At 31.7% G+C, this 17,762-nt stretch overlaps 6 protein-coding genes across 6 annotated transcripts; 3 read left to right on the top strand and 3 right to left on the bottom strand.

Annotated features, from left to right (window-relative positions):
- Nucleotides 1–981: 981 nt before the first annotated feature.
- Nucleotides 982–1,880, top strand: PGO_050970 (protein transport protein SEC61 subunit beta; the record flags this gene model as incomplete). The annotated part of the gene is made up of 3 exons (XM_028686475.1): nucleotides 982–1,028; nucleotides 1,415–1,528; nucleotides 1,802–1,880. 3 exons carry the CDS (start codon nucleotides 982–984, stop codon nucleotides 1,878–1,880), a joined length of 240 nt encoding a protein of 79 aa, XP_028542276.1.
- A 676-nt stretch (nucleotides 1,881–2,556) lies between these two features.
- Nucleotides 2,557–3,609, bottom strand: PGO_050960 (hypothetical protein, conserved; the record flags this gene model as incomplete). Its single annotated transcript, XM_028686474.1, has 4 exons — nucleotides 2,557–2,664; nucleotides 2,924–2,981; nucleotides 3,213–3,298; nucleotides 3,538–3,609. The coding sequence occupies 4 exons, from the start codon at nucleotides 3,607–3,609 to the stop codon at nucleotides 2,557–2,559; spliced, it is 324 nt and encodes a 107-aa protein (XP_028542275.1).
- A 705-nt stretch (nucleotides 3,610–4,314) lies between these two features.
- On the top strand, nucleotides 4,315–6,463 carry PGO_050950 (hypothetical protein, conserved; the record flags this gene model as incomplete). Its single annotated transcript, XM_028686473.1, has 2 exons — nucleotides 4,315–5,941; nucleotides 6,357–6,463. 2 exons carry the CDS (start codon nucleotides 4,315–4,317, stop codon nucleotides 6,461–6,463), a joined length of 1,734 nt encoding a protein of 577 aa, XP_028542274.1.
- Nucleotides 6,464–6,967: 504 nt separating this feature from the next.
- Nucleotides 6,968–7,780, bottom strand: PGO_050940 (mediator of RNA polymerase II transcription subunit 7; the record flags this gene model as incomplete). Its single annotated transcript, XM_028686472.1, has 1 exon — nucleotides 6,968–7,780. The coding sequence occupies one exon, from the start codon at nucleotides 7,778–7,780 to the stop codon at nucleotides 6,968–6,970; it is 813 nt and encodes a 270-aa protein (XP_028542273.1).
- Nucleotides 7,781–9,349: 1,569 nt separating this feature from the next.
- On the top strand, nucleotides 9,350–14,675 carry PGO_050930 (hypothetical protein, conserved; the record flags this gene model as incomplete). Its single annotated transcript, XM_028686471.1, has 3 exons — nucleotides 9,350–13,519; nucleotides 13,760–14,163; nucleotides 14,504–14,675. The coding sequence occupies 3 exons, from the start codon at nucleotides 9,350–9,352 to the stop codon at nucleotides 14,673–14,675; spliced, it is 4,746 nt and encodes a 1,581-aa protein (XP_028542272.1).
- A 394-nt stretch (nucleotides 14,676–15,069) lies between these two features.
- Nucleotides 15,070–15,646, bottom strand: PGO_050920 (small nuclear ribonucleoprotein G; the record flags this gene model as incomplete). The annotated part of the gene is made up of 2 exons (XM_028686470.1): nucleotides 15,070–15,251; nucleotides 15,577–15,646. The coding sequence occupies 2 exons, from the start codon at nucleotides 15,644–15,646 to the stop codon at nucleotides 15,070–15,072; spliced, it is 252 nt and encodes an 83-aa protein (XP_028542271.1).
- Between the last annotated feature and the right edge of the window lie 2,116 nt (nucleotides 15,647–17,762).

The following is a 17,762-nucleotide window of genomic DNA, read 5'->3' as shown; positions in this document are numbered from 1 at the left end:
AAAAAAAAACAAGTGCAAAACAGGGATGAAATAGATCGGAAAAAAAAAAATAGCAATAAAAAATAAAATATAAAAAGCATAACAAAATAAAACAAAATAAAGCAAAATGAAGCAAAATAAAACAAAATAAAACAAAATAAAACAAAATAAAGCAAAATAAAACAAAATAAAACAAAATAAAGCAAAATAAAGCAAAATAAAGCAAAATAAAACAAAAAAAAAAAAAAAAAACAAAATAAAATATAAAAAAACAAATTTTAAGTAGTTAAAAAAAAAAAAAAAAAAACAACCATAGGAAATAAATAAAATGCGCACAAAGTGTTACGGTAAATATTGGAAAAAAAAAAAAAAAAAAAAAAAAGAAAAAAAAAGAAAAAAAAAAAAAAAAAAAAAAAAAAAAAAAAAAAAAAAAAAAAAAAAAAAAAAAAAAAAAAAAAAAAAAAAAAAAAAAAAAAAAAAAAAAAAAAAAAAAAAAAAAAAAAAAAAAAAAAAAAAAAAAAAAAAAAGAAAAAACAAATGTATAAGCAAATGTATAAGCAAACGTATAAGTAAATAACATATAGAAGTATATAAATAAATAAGCATAATAAAAAATAACCCCATTTTAAAGAAGCTCATAAATATTAACAAAGTAAGAATTTTTTTTTTTTTTTTTTTTTTTTCTATGCCCCCTAAAAATATGCACAGTTGCACGTGCTGTAGCTTCTAATTTTTGTGTCAATTGAGCATGTCCCGGCGTTCATGCTTTCATAATTTTGAATACGTAGATTGTGTATAGCATCTGAGTATATGTGTATACTTACACGAACGTACGTGCATGTACGTGTGTGTATATATGCGTGTGTATACAAATGTACATGCATACGTACATATATACCCATCTGGAACTGTGTTTTTTGAGTTTGCACCATACTCCCTTTCCAATCATCACCTTCTATTCCTCGTGCAGACAAAAATTTAGAGATTAAGGAAGCAAACAAAATGAACGGAGCACCTGTTATAGTAGGTGGAATGCGCACTCCCGCAAGGTTAGCACTCTGACAGTAGTTTGACATAACCAATCATACATGTAAACATAGATAAGTAGTGTGTGGATTATGACATATACATAAGCATTCCCACACTCAAACGCACTAGTGCACGCACAATGTTATGAATGTTCCATAAATTGTGTGCTGAAATTAGAAAGAAAAAAAATAATATAATAAACAAATAGAGCGAATTCGATTTCACTGCCCATTCGATTTCACTTCCCATTCGATTTTACTTCCCATTCGATTTTACTTCCCATTCGAATTCACTTCCCATTCGAATTCACTTCCCATTCGAATTCACTTCCCATTCGAATTCACTTCCCATTCGAATTCACTTCCCATTTTAATTCACATTCTCGTCAACTTTTGACACGTGACAGACGAAGACAGAACACAGGATCAGCATCGAATAATACGAAACCAAGAGGAAGCAACAGTGGAAATACAAACAGCATCGTGAAATTTTATGGAGATGATTCTCCCGGATTTAAATTGTAATCAAATGAACATTTGCAGAAAAAACATGCTTGGTCTGTTGAGTTGGTGTTACATCGTCTCTGGGTCAGCCACGTCTTCTGCTGCTATACCACTCATACTATACCATCCAACCTGAGAAAGCATGTATATCTAACCATATGTTTGTTATTTCAGTGCACTATTTTTTTGTGTCTCTTTATACACTCATTTTCTACACATCAAACGAACATCCATACCATAAATATTATATGACTCTCGTTACAACTTTTTTACTGCAACCCCTTCGACAGAACCCCCCAAACCGTCCTTATATCCACGCTAATTTTCATGGCTACAGTAGTAATCTTACATATCATCAGCAAAATTTAAAATAATAATAATAATAATACGGGTATGTGTGTGCATATATGGACGTAGGAAAACAAGAATATATTTTGTTTTACATTGTATGAAGATATTTTAGGAATAACTCTCAGTGTACATATATAATGCTAATTTTGAAGGAAAAAAAAAAAAAAAAAAAAAAAAAAGAAAAGCACATTTTTTTTTTTTTTTTTTTTTTTTTTTTTTTATTTTTTTTTTTTTTTTTTTTACCAATTTTTTTTTTTAACCTTTTTTTAACCTTTTTTTTTTTTTTTTTCACAAAACTTGTGTTATATATGTACATATATAAATCCATATACTTTTATGGAGAATACACAATAAGCTTTTCTCTATATGCATGTATTTATTTTCTTTTTTTTTTTTTTTTTTTTTTTTTTTTTTTTTTTTTTTTTTTTTTTTTTTTGTTATATTAAACGAATTTAAGTAATAATAAAAAAAAATATGTATATAGATAATTTTTCCTAACAGTTTATAGTACTCAATCCTTTTAACGTATATGCATTTAAAACATTCAGTTGGGATTAAAAAAAGGAGGAGGATAGTTGGTAAAGAAAATTCAACTTTTGATAGGGCATGCAAAATGCTATAGACACTTTGACAATGTTACTATTCTCATACATTTTTAAAAACAGACAATTTTTTTTTTTTTTTTTTTTTTTTTTTATTCATGTAATGATCTGCTCATTTCTTCATTAAGCAATTTATTATCCTCTTTGACCTTTTTGGCTTTTTCTAGGTAAAGGGAAAAATAGGTATCTAGTCGAGGCATCTGTATAAAAAGAGTTGGAAGTTTATTGGGAGTTGTGTTGCAGCACAATAGCACTGTGTGCGCATGTATAAATAAGAATGTAATATATGGACTATAGTGCACGTTTTTTTGTATATACATATATATATATATATATATATATATATATATATATATATATATATATATATATATATATATATATATATGCATATATGCATATATGCATATATGCATATATGTAACACATGCAAGCGAGGGGGGAACCGTGTTGCAGTACCAATTTTTCGAAATTTAGGACCTCCTCTTTGTTCATCCAAGTCAACTTATGGTTTTGGCTACGGTCAAATTAAACAGTTAAAAAGGGGTGCGAGTATAAATAAGTTCACACACATGAATATCGACGTGAAAATATTGTGCCAAAAAGTCGAAGGGGCGTCTTCACTCCCTCTGCTTATTGAAACTATTGCACTTTTTTATAGCTGCTTTACATTGTACTGTGTTTCGTATTTTTTTTTTTTTTTTTTTTTTTTTTTCCCTTTTCTGCCCATTAATTTTTGTATTCCTACTTGTCAACAAAACAGAGAACTGGCTCATCCTTCCCATCTTCATCCCTTTTGCCGATAAAAATAAAACTCTTCTTACCCGAGGGGAACTAATAACGTGCAGGGGTGTGGGTGGGGGTTAGATATATGCCATTTTTTGTGTATCCATATATACATACATTCATGAATACATATATGTGTGGCTCGTTAATGTAGGATATATACATCCCCTCCACTTTTTTCAGGTCAGAAAAAGGAGAGAGTGCTATATTTTATATGTCTATGTGTGTAAATGAGGCTCACTCTGCCATATGCACATATATATGTATATACCTACACGTGGGCTTACCTTTAAGGTTCTTATTTTATTTTTCGGTGGCCAATACATAAACCTTTTATTAATTTGAAAAAGGTTCACCATATTGTTCGTTTCTGTCTCTGTAGATTTGCTGAAATATCTTCATGAACACTTCATAGTGGTTCCTAATGGGTGACGCAGCTGTGTGTTGATTTACGTTAAAGCAACTTTTTCCTATATCACGCAATGGGGGGTGGAGTGGAAATCTGAAAGCTACTTTAAAAAAAAAAAAAAAAAAAAAAAAAAAAAGCATCTATATATATATATAAATATATGTACACATGGGCATTCTCTGAACCTACATATGCATGTGCACATGCTCACCGTTTCCCAGTGAGCTATTTTCTACGTATCAAACCTTTTCAATTTCATTTTAATTGAGTAATTTTTTGACAAAATGAAAATTCCGATGTACTTGAGTCAACAGTAAAAATAAACTCTGCTCGATGTTTGCACTTCTTCACTTATTGCCCATGAGCATGAGCAAATGGTGTTACACTCATGTATAGGTTAAAAAGAGAAATCCACATTTCTTCTTTTTTTTCTGTATGCAACGGATCCCCGAATTGTGAAAATGATTGTTAACGTACGCAACCCGTTGTTTTCGCGCTGCCGATATGGAACTCAAGCGTGCATATATATGCGCACATATATCCATATTTACATGCATGTACATTCATATTATGCTATAGGCAATTTTTTTTTTTTTTTTTTTTTCTCCTTCTGGCTTTAAGCGGAAAAAAATATAGAACATAAACACAAAACACAATGTTTCTGAAGTTGAGCAAAGGCGGCCTCGCTGTAAAAATTGCTAAGGTTGTGAACAACGGGCCTGTGCATTTGGCGAGAAAACGGGAAATGAGAACGTTCGGTTTGAGAAGTAAATTCAGTAATGTGCACACACAAAATGGAGAAATGGCTAGCTGTGCAGAAAATAAAAATATGACTTGTTCAGGTGATTTGCTGGAAAAAATAGAGGAAATGCAATTGACGCAATCTGAGCAACAGCGGCAACATGAAGGGGGATTGGAAACTTTTTACATGAACGAGGAAAAGAACATTAAATGCTCAAGAGACGTGGAATATGAACACACACACACTTGGACATATAGATGTGAAGCACCAACACAGGATGATAATGACCTAGGGGAAAAGAGAAAAATTGCAGAAAAATATAAATTCATTTTTGAGAGACCGAAACACATTGCACACATCGATGATGAGCCAGTAGTAAGAAGACCAGGGTGTATAATTGACATAAAAACTTTACTAAGAAACAATTGGACATTTCCTGCTGTTGGGTTTAATAGCAAATTGGAAATACCTGTATACAAATTTGAATGCGAGCCAAATGATGAAAACATAAAATATGTACATGTTCCAAATGATATATTCGGACTACCAATCAGATCAGACATATTACACAAGTGTTACTATTTTTATAGAACTGCATTAGCAGGATATACTGAGCGAATGCAATTATATAAATGGGAATGGCCAGGGAGCACAAAAAAATATCGAAGCCAAAAAAAAAGTGGAAAAGCAAGAATGAATTGGAGAAAAACATGTGGTAGATATTTAGGAGTAAAAAATCATCCTTTAAGACCATTTGATCAGAGGACCAAAATAAATCGCAAGTTTTTGTGGAAAGGTATGAAAATTATTTTATCAGCAAAATATGCACAAGATCAAATAAAAGTTGTTGATAACTTTTTAATAAAATCACATAAAACAAAATATGCTGTTAAATATTTGAGAAATATTCTAGGATCCAATTGTAATAGTGCTTTACTTGTGCATGAAGGAAAAACTGATGTTAATGATAATTTTTTCTGGGCATGTGCAAATATAGCTAGTGTTAAGAGAGAAAATGTACAAGGGGTAAATATATATAACTTACTAAAATATAGATATGTTGTTTTTACTTTTAAAGCTTTGAAAAATTTAATTTACGAGTTGAAAACATATCCACATAAAATGAAATGGTTACCTACTTATGCAACCCCTGATAATTCAATAGCTCCAAAACCTGAAAAAGTTAAAAATTGGAATATTTCGTGGAATGAAAAAAAAAAAAGAAATAATTTTGCCTTCTTCGATAAACAAGCTTTAAAAAAAGATATAGAAGAATGGAAATGGAGCAGTGATTTAAAAGGTGCTCTTAAGGTTAAAAAGAACGATCCATACAGAAATTTCATTTTGACAAAATTTTCTTGTAAAGATCCACTCCCCGAATTTGCAAAATATGAATATCTTTTCAATGTAGAAGACTATAGAGACGACACGGATGAATTTGCTTCGGAAGACTCTTGGGACATCCTTGCAGAAATGCTTAATGATGATGAGTGCTTGCCAAACCGTGCGCACTTGTCTTCACTGGGTTCTGCAACCCCCGGTAAGACGTCCCTCTCATGTGTGTATGTCATTGTTTTTATTTGAGTTTGTGTCATTGTTTTTTTTCGAGTTTGTGTCATTGTTTTTTTTCGAGTTTGTGTCATTGTTTTTTTTCGAGTTTGTGTCATTGTTTTTTTTCGAGTTTGTGTCATTGTTTTTATTTGAGTTTGTGTATCAGAGGTGGGAGGCACCGCCTCTGGTTCATTCAAGAAGCGGTAAAATCCGCACCCATGCAACAGTCTCAAATGATAAAATTATAATTTGCATCTGCATATAGTAAACTTCTCTTACTTATTGTAAGTAACTTCCTGCACGATGCGTAAATTTTTCCAACTCTGCTCATTCCACTTGTGTGAGATTCACCTTCATGTGCAAAACCATCTGCATTCTGCATTTTTTTTTAATAAACGCTGCAGGAGAAGTGGCAAAAGAGGTTCCTAACAATGACACAGAAGAAGACGAGCATGATGAAAATGACAGTGATAATGATAGTGACAGGGAGGACAAGGATGATGACACTTAACCATACGAGAAAACTCCCCAAGATGTGTAGAATGGACACAATTTTACATAATGCAACAGATCTGAGAAAAAAAAAAAAAAATCATTCACTCGGTGCAGATGATTCTTCGTTCTAACCAGTTTCTAATTGTGGAAAGATGAAAACAAGTGAGAGAGACTGTCATCTGGTTTGTAGACATCTAAGAAAACTCCAACCTTTATTATATTCATGTTTCGAATTTGTAAAAATAAAAATTAAAGAATCGAAAATCGAAAATTACTTTAAATCAGTGCTTAGATGAAAATAAATTTCATCCCAATCACACACACACACACACTTCCCCTCATTTCACAATCATCCGCTAACTGCTGCATTGGCAGTAACAGTGACTAGAGCAACCATGATTGATTATATTACAACTTGATTAAAAAAGTAAAAACGAGGAATGTAAGGTGGGGGAAAAAATTAGTAACACATGTGAAAAAAAAATACCAACCCTGGGGATAGTTATGATATATTAGCTAGTCAGGTAAGGTATTCTACATTTTTGTTCTTCTCGATCCCTTCCCCCTCTCCCCCTCCGCGCTTCCTCCTTTTGTAAATTCCCCGAGATAATACATCATTTGGAATGCACCGAGACGTGGATAAATTATCTTGAACAAAATTAATATAATCATAAACATGAAGAAGACTTAACTTCATTTTGTCGATAGCTATTTGTCTTCTTTTTAATTGGACTTTTAAAACATTAATAATATTATTAACAGCTTGAAAATATCTTAAATTGGCTAAAATGTGAAATAAATTTATATGAACCTTTATCAAAGTTTTCACCTTAGTTTTGTCATCTTTTCTATTATTTACAATATCATCAAATAGATCAAAAAAGGAGTCTTTATACATTTTATAAAGTCTAATAAATTCATTTTTCAAGTTTTTCTTTATATCATATAATAATTCGTCACTTTCTAAATCTTCAACTCTTCTTTCAATTTCATAGATTAATCCAAATATATTGTAATTACTTTTTAGTGGTAAAGGTGGAGGCCTACCTAGTATCACTTGGCATTTTTTCGGTATGTATCTCATACATTCAACATTACTTTTCTTCTGCACATCCACATGCATATTTTCAGAAATGTCATAAATGTCGTATGTCCTACTAATTCGCTTCAGGAAATTCATCCCATCCACATCTTCCCTACGGTAATTTTCTTCTACCTCATTCTCTTTTGTTTGAAACCTTTTTAGAATACCCTCAACCTCCTCGTCAGCATCTACATATTCATCATAATAGTATGGGGGTGCGGGATAGCCCGACACGTATTTATCTCCCATTTGGTTTTGTAACAAAATTGGAGTGGTAATGGGGGGGGGGGGTTAGTTCGAAAAACGGATAAAGAAAATGAGAGGTAATGAAAAAATGGGGCAAAAAATTGACCTAAAAAAGTGACGTAAAAAAAAAAAAAAAAAAATAAAGTGAAAATTCCACTGGGGAAAATGGTTCATATGAAAAGCCAATAAAAAAAAGAAATTATTTTATTTTTTTTTTTTAGGTTTTTTTTTTTTTTTTTTCACGCGATTTGACAGGTGTGTAAATTTATATGTGGCCACCTAACATGTGCTGTGTTGTTGTAAAAAGTAGTGAATGATGAATGAGAATTGACAAAGAGTGAAAATCACTTTCACGTTTGAGAAATATTCGTGTATGCTTGTATGCCTTTATGTGATGTTTCTGGAAGATTGTCATTCACCATTCTTGTATATATTTTGCATCCGCAATATTTTAGTTGGACTTGCTTAGTCTCTCACTTTCACATTTGGGGAAAGTGCTGCAATGGAACCAGGAACCCCAAAAAAAAAAAAAAACAAAAAAAAAAAAAAAAAAAAAAAAAAAAAAAAACAAAAAAAAAAAAAAAAAAAAAAAAAAAAAAAAAAAAAAAAAAAAGGATATACATCATTTTTAAAAATGTTCACTTGTCGCTAATTCTGCGTTTTTCTATACTCCTCAAAATTCCTTCTTCTCATGAGATATGCAATATATTATTCCTGGATGAACTATGCAAACGTTAAAGATGTTATTCTCGATATGGAACTCTTCTCAAGAAAGAACAAACCTCGTGCACATACACAGTAAGTATATATACATATTGTTGCATACATATGTGACCTTTCAAAATACATGAATAACACTTTTTTAATTAATATAAAAACAGGATCAAATATCTCTCACAATTTCGCAAACTATCAAAGTGAATGGGACATGTTTTTACCACTTTAAAGATGGAGCCCCCCTACTCCCCCCCCCCCCCCACCCCACGTTGTTCTTTTCATCCACCTCTCCTCCCCCCCATGGTGTACCATCTTTTCCCTGCACGTTTTACAATCCAACCAGCTAGCCAAAACACACACGAGCAAATGTATATATGTACACATGTGTACGTGGCTAAATAGTGGTATCTCTTTTTTTTTTTTTTTTTTAATTTTTCAGAATTCGGCTCGTGAACCAATGAACATATGTGCACCCCCTAAAGATTCGCATCACAGAAAGCCGTAATTTATTTTTTTTATTTTTCCAAATCATCTATTGTATTAATTTACTGCTTTCCAGAGTTTTCAGAAAACCTAACCAGCTTTATCCTCATCTGGAGAGCTTAATAGTCTCCACCGTCACCACCCCAATCTCATGCTTCGCAAAAAAAAAAAAAGGGTGATAGATCTTTTTTGTTGCCCAACCTTTGGACGTTATTTCGTGATGATTTTGCCCTGCTTGCATATCTAACACGTTTGCTGTTTATCTATGAATAGAGTCTTTTCTTTTTTTTTTTTTTTTTTTTTCTTCTTTTCCAACTTTCCTGTTCATATGCCATCCTAGATAAGTGGAAATATTTTTCAACTTTATCATAAATGGAAGACAAAATGATAAAATCCAGTATTGTTGCAAGTCCAAGAGTTCGTCTTAACCAGCACGAAGAATACAATTTTCAGAAAGAAACAATAAAAATTCGAAAGTCTTTTTTAAATGCGTACACTTTTGAACTGTTTTATGCAAAAAATTTAAAATTAAAAAATGAATACTTGGATATAATAAAAAAAGAAAATAAGAAGAACATTATTTCTTTGGAAAAAATTTCAAAAAATGGATTACTTTACCACAAGAATATGTTAAAAAGACAGATTAGAAATATTAACAGAATGTTTGCAAATCGACATCACGTCAGTAAATTCCCTAGACAAAATGTAATTGAATTAAATAGACACATATGTTTTATGGAAAAAGAAATTATAAACAGATTTTTGTTTAATCTGCGTATTAATAATTCTAATTATTCATTTGATGAAGAAGAAAAATATCTCTATATTATATATTCCCGTTTTGTTCATATTGTGAATGCCACACTTGATAAGAAGTATCGTTTCTTTGTAAAACGAAAAAATATATATAGAAGCAACAACAAATCTTCCGTTCGATTCGACCCATACTACATTAAACAATTCTGTATATTTATTAGAAACCTTGTTAAAATTCGGAAGAAAAATTCTCATTTTTTATTTTTAAAAAAGTATATTCAAAAGTGCACAAATTATGATAAGACAGAAGCAGAAAGAGGAGAAAACTCATCACAAAAAAATTTTCGTTGTTACAATGTCCAAGTTAGAATTTTCAAAAGTGGCATTTCTTCTACCTCAATGAACAGATGCAGAGGAAAAAAAAACATTAGCGTGATAGTTACTCCATATGTGGAATCGCCTTCATATAACTTGTCCATGCATAGAGAAAACAGAAGCAGATGTAGAAGCATCGGTAGAAGCAGCGGTAGAAGCAAAAACGGTCAGATGAGTCGAATGAGAAGCAGGAAAAGAAGGAGAAATTATGAAACATTTAATGAGTGCACCAGTAGTAACAGCTGCATAAATGATCCCTTCAAAGTTAACATACAAAAGGTTAAAAACAATGTTGAACGATTCATTTGTAGCTACCTTTATGACAACATTTTAAACTCCATATTCTACTCTCTATTTAATAGGAGTATACAATTTGTGTGTGAATCCGTGTGTGAATCCATTGTTAAGATGTCTCATGATGTGGAAGGAGAAAAGAAAGGCATGAGAAAAAGAAGTAGAATAAGTGGAATGGATAAGGATGAAAAAAATTGCATGATATGTGAAAAAGGACAGTCTGAGACGAAACCCTATTGGGGTGAAAAAACATTTTCAATGAATGAACTCACGCAAATTCATCTTTTGAAATGTCTAAAAATATTTTTCAAACCTATTAATATGTACCAAAAAGAATTTAAAAAGTACACTCAACAGAAGGAATTGATTCTTTTTGAAAACATCTGCACTTTGCTAAAAGACAATGTAAGGACACTTCTCCAACTTACAGTAGTGAATATCACTAATTTGTGTAACCATTTGCCGCTCCAGTATTTCTTTAGCTTATTTCTGTTCTTTTTCATTTTTCTACGTATACCAGTTCAATTTTCATCTGAGCACGTACTACCCCATTGGGGTCTCCATTCCCCTCCAGAGGGGCAGCAGAACCGAACGGAGCAGAACCAAGCGGAGCAGAACCAAGCGGAGCAGAACCAAGCGGAGCAGAACCGAACGGAGCAGAACCAAGCGGGGCAGAACCGAATGGAGCAGAACCAAAGGGAGGAAAGCGATTTTTTTTACGATCCCCGTGTGAACATTTCAAAGCATAGCCATTACAACAACGTGGAGAATAACAAGCTCGATAGCATTAATAATCCAAATAATAACCCAAACTGTTATACTCAAGAAATGAAGGAAGAAAGTGCCTTCTCCACATGCCTCCTTTGCACATATCATGGATTAAAAAGAAATAAAAATATATCCATAATAGATAAAAAGAAATATCTAGCCATTATTATTTTGAAAATTTTGCAGAAGAACTACGAATTTGTAGAGAAAGAAAATTCCATTTTGGAACTCTATTTTAGGAGCTTCATGAAGAACCCGTTTTTTAATGATAAAAATAAGTTTCTATCAGTTTTATTTAACATTGAGAAAAAAAAAGATGACACTTTGCATGAGCACATTAGATTCTGTTGTCGAGATGGAAAAAACAAAATTCAGAAACGTCCAAAAGTTGGGGATGCCCAAGAGGAAAATACAGATAAAAGAATTAACACGTGTTTCAAGCCCCACGATATTCAGATAATCTTTAAGCGATGCATGAGTCGAATGAATAAGAAAGGATCCGTTTTGTGCCGACTCCAAGGGCTAATGGGTCCCGAAGAGGAAGAACTTTTAAATGGTGAAAGTGATAGTGCTCGAAGTGGTGATGGCAGAATAAGTGATAGTGGTGGAAGTGGCACCAAGGTGTTCTCCCTGAACCACAAGGTCAGGGAAAAAGCAGCTGTAGAAACAAAAACTGGAAAAACGAACAAATTCACGAATCATTCATCAGTTTGTGGTTTTTCCCTTGCAATGGGTTCACAAATTGGGAAAGGAAATTCTCCAAGAGAAGAGTACAAAAAGAAATTGGAAAGTGAGAGATACAATATTTCGTCTTCTATTAACGATAATCTGTGTAGTAATAATATTGTAAGAAATAGAACCCCCTTAGACACATATGATAATTTAGAGGATAAAAGAAAGGAAGAAAAACATCAAAGAGTGATCCAAAAGATATTTATCGATCGAACCAATTGCCTATATAACTACATGTATGAAAAAATAAAAACATTTATGGAAAATCTTAAATTATTTTTCCTTCCTCTGTTAAACGTTTTATACAGAAATAGCATATTTCATGTGAATATGTACATCTATATGTGTATGATTGAATCTAGCATTTTGCTATGTAAGAAGGAAGAAAATATATCCAAGTTACACAAAAGAAAGGAAATAAAACATACATTTAGACATATCTACAATATTGAATCTATCACGATGAAAAATCAAAACTACAAAATATTGAAACAGGAATGTTCTTTCATCCTTTTCGAAGAATATTTTGTATGCAAATTTTATCAATTGTTGCATCTGCTACATAGACAGTTTCACACACAAACAACTGAAAAAAAGAACATAAATATGATTATCCATTATGTGAAAAATAGAAGAAGAATTATAAATATATCCTTCATTCTGTTGATATACAGATTGGCGAATGTATTAAAAGTGCAGACGTGGGTAAATAAAGGTTCTCAAAATGTTTTTATAAATAAGGACAAAAATATAAACTTCAGAAAATTGAAGTACCTATTAATTTATACCATTAGCATGAGAATGGGAACTAATCTCTCCATGTACAACAGAAAGGTGCATAATAACCGCTCATGCGTAAATAATTATAACTCACGAATTTTCAAAAGTATAGGTAGTAGGAAAAATAGAAAGGTAAAGATAAGTAGAAATTGTTTAATAGATGATGTTCAACCATACATGCACATCTTACTTAAAAATGTGCGATGTGGAAATCATATTGTGCATGCATACTTGGAGGATGATGAGTTATTTTACATTCAAAGGAAAAAAGATTTTATTATTTTTAATTTAAAAAATAAGAAGGAGAAAGAGGAAACAGATCATATCGATGCTAAAAATGTGTATTATCAAATGAATGGTAAGAAATATTTCGTTTTTGAAAATTCCTATATGGTAAAAAGGGTATATAAAATAAAGTGTGTAAATGTGTGCTTACTCTTTTATAGGTATTGTTTTTTCTTTTACAAGAAGAGAAACCCACTTATATTTTACTTTCTTTTTAACAATCTCTTTTGTATTTGTGTTCGCTGTTTGAGGAAATACTTGGTTCTAGGTAAATCTTACCCGGATACGGGTCCCACCTGTTCATCTGCAAGTGCAGCAACTACTGCTGTCACTTCAGCTCCTGCCACTTCAGCTCCTGTCACTTCTCCCAGTTCCACGCCATTCAATAGCCCACCTGTGGAAGACTCCACACACGATTGCTTTTACAAGCAAATTGGAGTGCTCATAAAAAGCAGACAGAATATTTTCGTCCGTAACTTTTACTGTTTGACTCTTTTTCTTATTATGCGATACCACACGTTGATTGGAAATGTTCGACACTCCGGATTGCAGGTATGGAACCGATGTATAATAATAGAACCCTGAGCAAAGTTCCTCCTCTGTAATGAGAATCAGTGAACGCAATAATGTGTATGCCCTGATTGTTCACATTCCATTTGTGCATATTTCCCCCCTCCACATACGTACATCTTATGTCCAAAGCATGTACTTGTCTTTATTACTCATCCTTTTTATTCTTTCCTTTTTCACAAAACACCCTCACAAACACACACACACACACACACACCCCAGAGCTGCGTACCTAAGCGAATATTTACCCTGCTGCGTAAAACACTGGAAATAAAAAGGGAATGTTTCTCATCTCCACTTAATGCAGTTTTGTCAACATACTGTTCCTTCTTCTTAGACATTGATTTATTTTTCGGGAGTTCAGGCAACTTTTTTGAATTTCCATTACGTGATGGAGCATACGAAGTTAACCCTCCATTTGATATATCCCTAATAAACAAATTAATTATATATATTTTGTGCAATTTAAAAAAAGAGGTACATGAACTGACCTTTTTTTTGATCATACCCATAATTAAAGACAAAAATTATTTTTTCGAGTTATTATTTTCTTCCCCCTACTTGTCTACTTACTTTTTATTGGAGCAGAATTCTTACACCTTTTCGACGAGGCTATTTGAGAGCAGGTTTGTCAGCAAAAAAAAAAAAAAAAAAAAAAAAAAATGCACAGGAGAAAACTGTGCAAAATAAAGCGAATGTGCAAAGCACCTCTAGAAGATAACTACACAATATCCATATACCAAATTTTTGTGTAAAAACAAATACAAAACTACGTATAAAGTCTCCTTAAAAGTCATTCGCACATACACACACACAAGCAGACATAGACGTAGACACTTTTACGGTGACGCAATTTGATCGCCTTGCCGTTCAGGCTATCTGACCGAGCTAGCTAATTTTTGTGCACACTATTGGTTTTTTTTTTTTTTTTTTTTTTTTTTTTTTTTTTTGCCTCATTTTTCGTAGGGAAGAAGAGTACATTTCATCTTGCGATTGCCTCGTTTTCATTTTGCAAAATAAAAAAGCAAGATTACGAAAAGGAGTAATTAACAAGAAAGTTTCGTTGAAAATAAAGAAAAGGTGGGAAAATTTGAGTCACGTTAAACAAAAAAAAGGGGTATACTTTTCGGAAGCGTGAATACAATGGGTGCAAAAAGGAACATGTGTAAAGTGGGTAAAACAAGAGGTGGCGAGGGAGTGCATAAAGTTTAGGCAGTTGAGATGTAGAATAATGTTGCGTAGCTCTTCTTACTTGCGTATTTTGCTTTTTTATTTTTATGTATTATTATTTTTATGTATTATTATTTTTTTGTTTTATTATTTTTTTGCCTTATGCTTTTTTTGTTTTATTACCTTTTTGGTTTACTACTTTTCTGGTTTATTACTTTTCTGCTTTACTACTTTTCTGCTTTACTACTTTTCTGACTCCACCTCCCCTCCGTCTCTTGAAATAATGCGGTGGAACATGGAAATGGTATATATTACATGTATATGACACTTGCGTGTATTGTTCTTTGTCTTTTCACACAACATCATTTGATGTCAACTCTGTCTAGGCATTCCCAATAGCATATGCTGTTTCCACGGATCACGACAATACCAATATCAATTTGTTCTTCCTTCTTTATTTCTATTGTATTATCTAAGACTAAATTCATGAATGTGTCGTAGCCCCTCAGTACTCCGACTATTTGTCTGTTGCCATTTAGATACACTGCAAAGGGAAGGATAAGAGGGATTGGGGTAGTGTATAAGAATAATGCCAACTTGCACGTAACAAAAATAATATTCACATTGTGCAATGTGCTTATGGCTGTCTTAACGCTGTTTACCGTACAACATATTGTACTACTTTATGTGTTATGCGTTATGTGTTATGCGTTATGTGTTACGCATTATGTGCTACGCATTATGTGTTACGCATTATGTGTTACGCATTATGTGTTACGCATTATGTTTTTTTTTTTTTTTATTTTATTTTATTTTTTTTTTTTTTGTGCATGTTGCTTCATTGCCTATAAGACTTCATGAAAGCATACCTTGCAATCTTTTCTCCATAAATTTTCGAAAGTCCGATGCAGGACCAGCCTTTCCAACAGTAAGAGTCATGGTTCTGTTCTTTCTTCTTGTAAGTGAAATGTATGAACTGTTAATTTATATCCTCTTCTTATTTCGCTTCGTTTTGCTTTGCTTTGTTTCTTTTTTGTTTTTTCTTTTTTTTTTTTTCAAAAAAAAAGTTTTGCAGAATGGCCAGTTTCTGGTTTGGTTATATTTTTGTTCTGCTCTTAAAGTTAATGTTATGAATATATAATATCACCCAACCGAACTAAGTATGAGAAGATTGGGCTATTCCGGTATGACATTTGTGTATATGTACATAATCTAATATTTATACATTTGTGTGTTTTGTAGGACCGATCATATGTAATACTTAATTATTTCCCCATCACACTTTATATATAGGTTCTTTACGTATGGGTATACATAGTCGTTTCCTCTATATGTATCCCTTTCTTTTCCTTTTTTTTTTTTTTTTCTTATTTTGAATTGATAATGATGCGTAGTTCCAAAAAATAATGAAAATTACTTTTAATTTTTAATCTTTAATCTTTAATTTTCTGTATTGTTTTATTCATTTTTTTTTTTTTTTTTTTTTTTTTTTTTTTTTTCCTGGCGGTAGAAATGTAAATGCGTGGAGGGGGGGGAATTCCGTAATGTCGATATATTTATATAAAGAATTGTTCCTCTTATCAACGGAGCAACGAACATAATATAATATCTTCTTTTTCTTTTTCTTTCTCTTTTTTTTTTTTTTTTTTTTTTATCTTCTTTGAGATTTAGAGGCTAACAATCTCTTGGATGAATGTCCTACCCTCCTTAATATTTATTACGAACTATTTTTTCAAGTTGCACTATAGTAATAGCTCTTGAGTGTTTCTCTGTATTTTTCATGTTCTTTTTATGGCTGATAAAATATTATCTCTCCAAATAGTTGGCTCGAAAAAGAGATTTTATCTGTCAATATTATAAGTGTGAATAAAAGGAATTATAACAAAAAAAAAAATAAAAAAAAAAAAAGACCAGAAAAAAGGAACAGAAAAATGGGCCAGAAAAATGGAACAGAAAAAAGGAACGGAAAAATGGACCAGAAAAATGGACAAGAAAAAGGTATGAGAAAACCTCCCGTCCCGTCTTTGCATTTTTCGTTTTAAAAATTTTATAAAAAAAGACAAATGAACTGTTTTATTGACAGGATTAACAACTCACCTGTGGTTTTATTCTCATGGTATATGAAGAGGATACATTTTTCCTTTTTTTTTAAGCCTCAAAAAATGGACACAACGTGTAATGAAAAGGATAACATTTATTTGTTCTCCTAAATAAGAATCTTTGTTGTTGAATTTCACATGTTTTTTTTTTTTTTTTTTTTTTTTTTTTTTTTTTTTTTTTTTGCGTAAGCAGCATTTTCATCCCATATTGTTCACTGTCTCTGTTCACTATTCTCCTTTTTTTTCTTTCCACCCCCACACTAACACAACATATTTCGTAACCTCGATTTTGTGGTTTCTTCCCCAAGGAAAATGTTGATACTTGTTATGTGATGTACAAGAAGAATATCAATGGGTCGTAATGTAAAAGATAAAAAATAATAATATAAGGTTCACCCTTTTTTCCTCCTTAAGAGGTGGGAATACATGTAAATTCCATATCGCCAGTTTATTATATATGCCTACTTTTCCACACATTTTTTCATATAGTTTTTATTATATATTGTATACCGACGGAGATATGGGGGAAAGGTATGGTGAAATTGTTGAATCATAACCAATTTGGAAATGTAATAAACTTAGGAGTTTAATTCATAAATAATCAGCTAGTACATATTTGTGGGAATAGAAAAATTTTTTTTTTCTTTTTTTTTTTCTTCTTTTTTTTTCTTCTTTTTTTTTCTTCTTTTTTTTTCTTCTTTTTTTTTTTTTTTTGAATAGATTCTCATATTGAACAGCTTGAAGGAATTTGAAAAAATAAAATGTGCACACACAGTTTTTCTTACACATGAGTGGTGTGTGATCATTTGGGGACAATTTCTATACATACTATTACTCGCACAAGTAGTAGATAGCAAAAAAAAAGAGACAATATCATAGCGAAAGTGTTTCATGAATTTCTTCCACATGTACAAGACGTGTCACAAAACACAACATATTTTATTTCCAACATTTAC

Source organism: Plasmodium gonderi (genome assembly GCF_002157705.1).
Source record: "Plasmodium gonderi DNA, contig: Chr05, whole genome shotgun sequence".
Taxonomy (NCBI): Eukaryota; Apicomplexa; class Aconoidasida; order Haemosporida; family Plasmodiidae; genus Plasmodium; species Plasmodium gonderi.
This window is presented reverse-complemented; position numbering and strand designations above follow the sequence as displayed.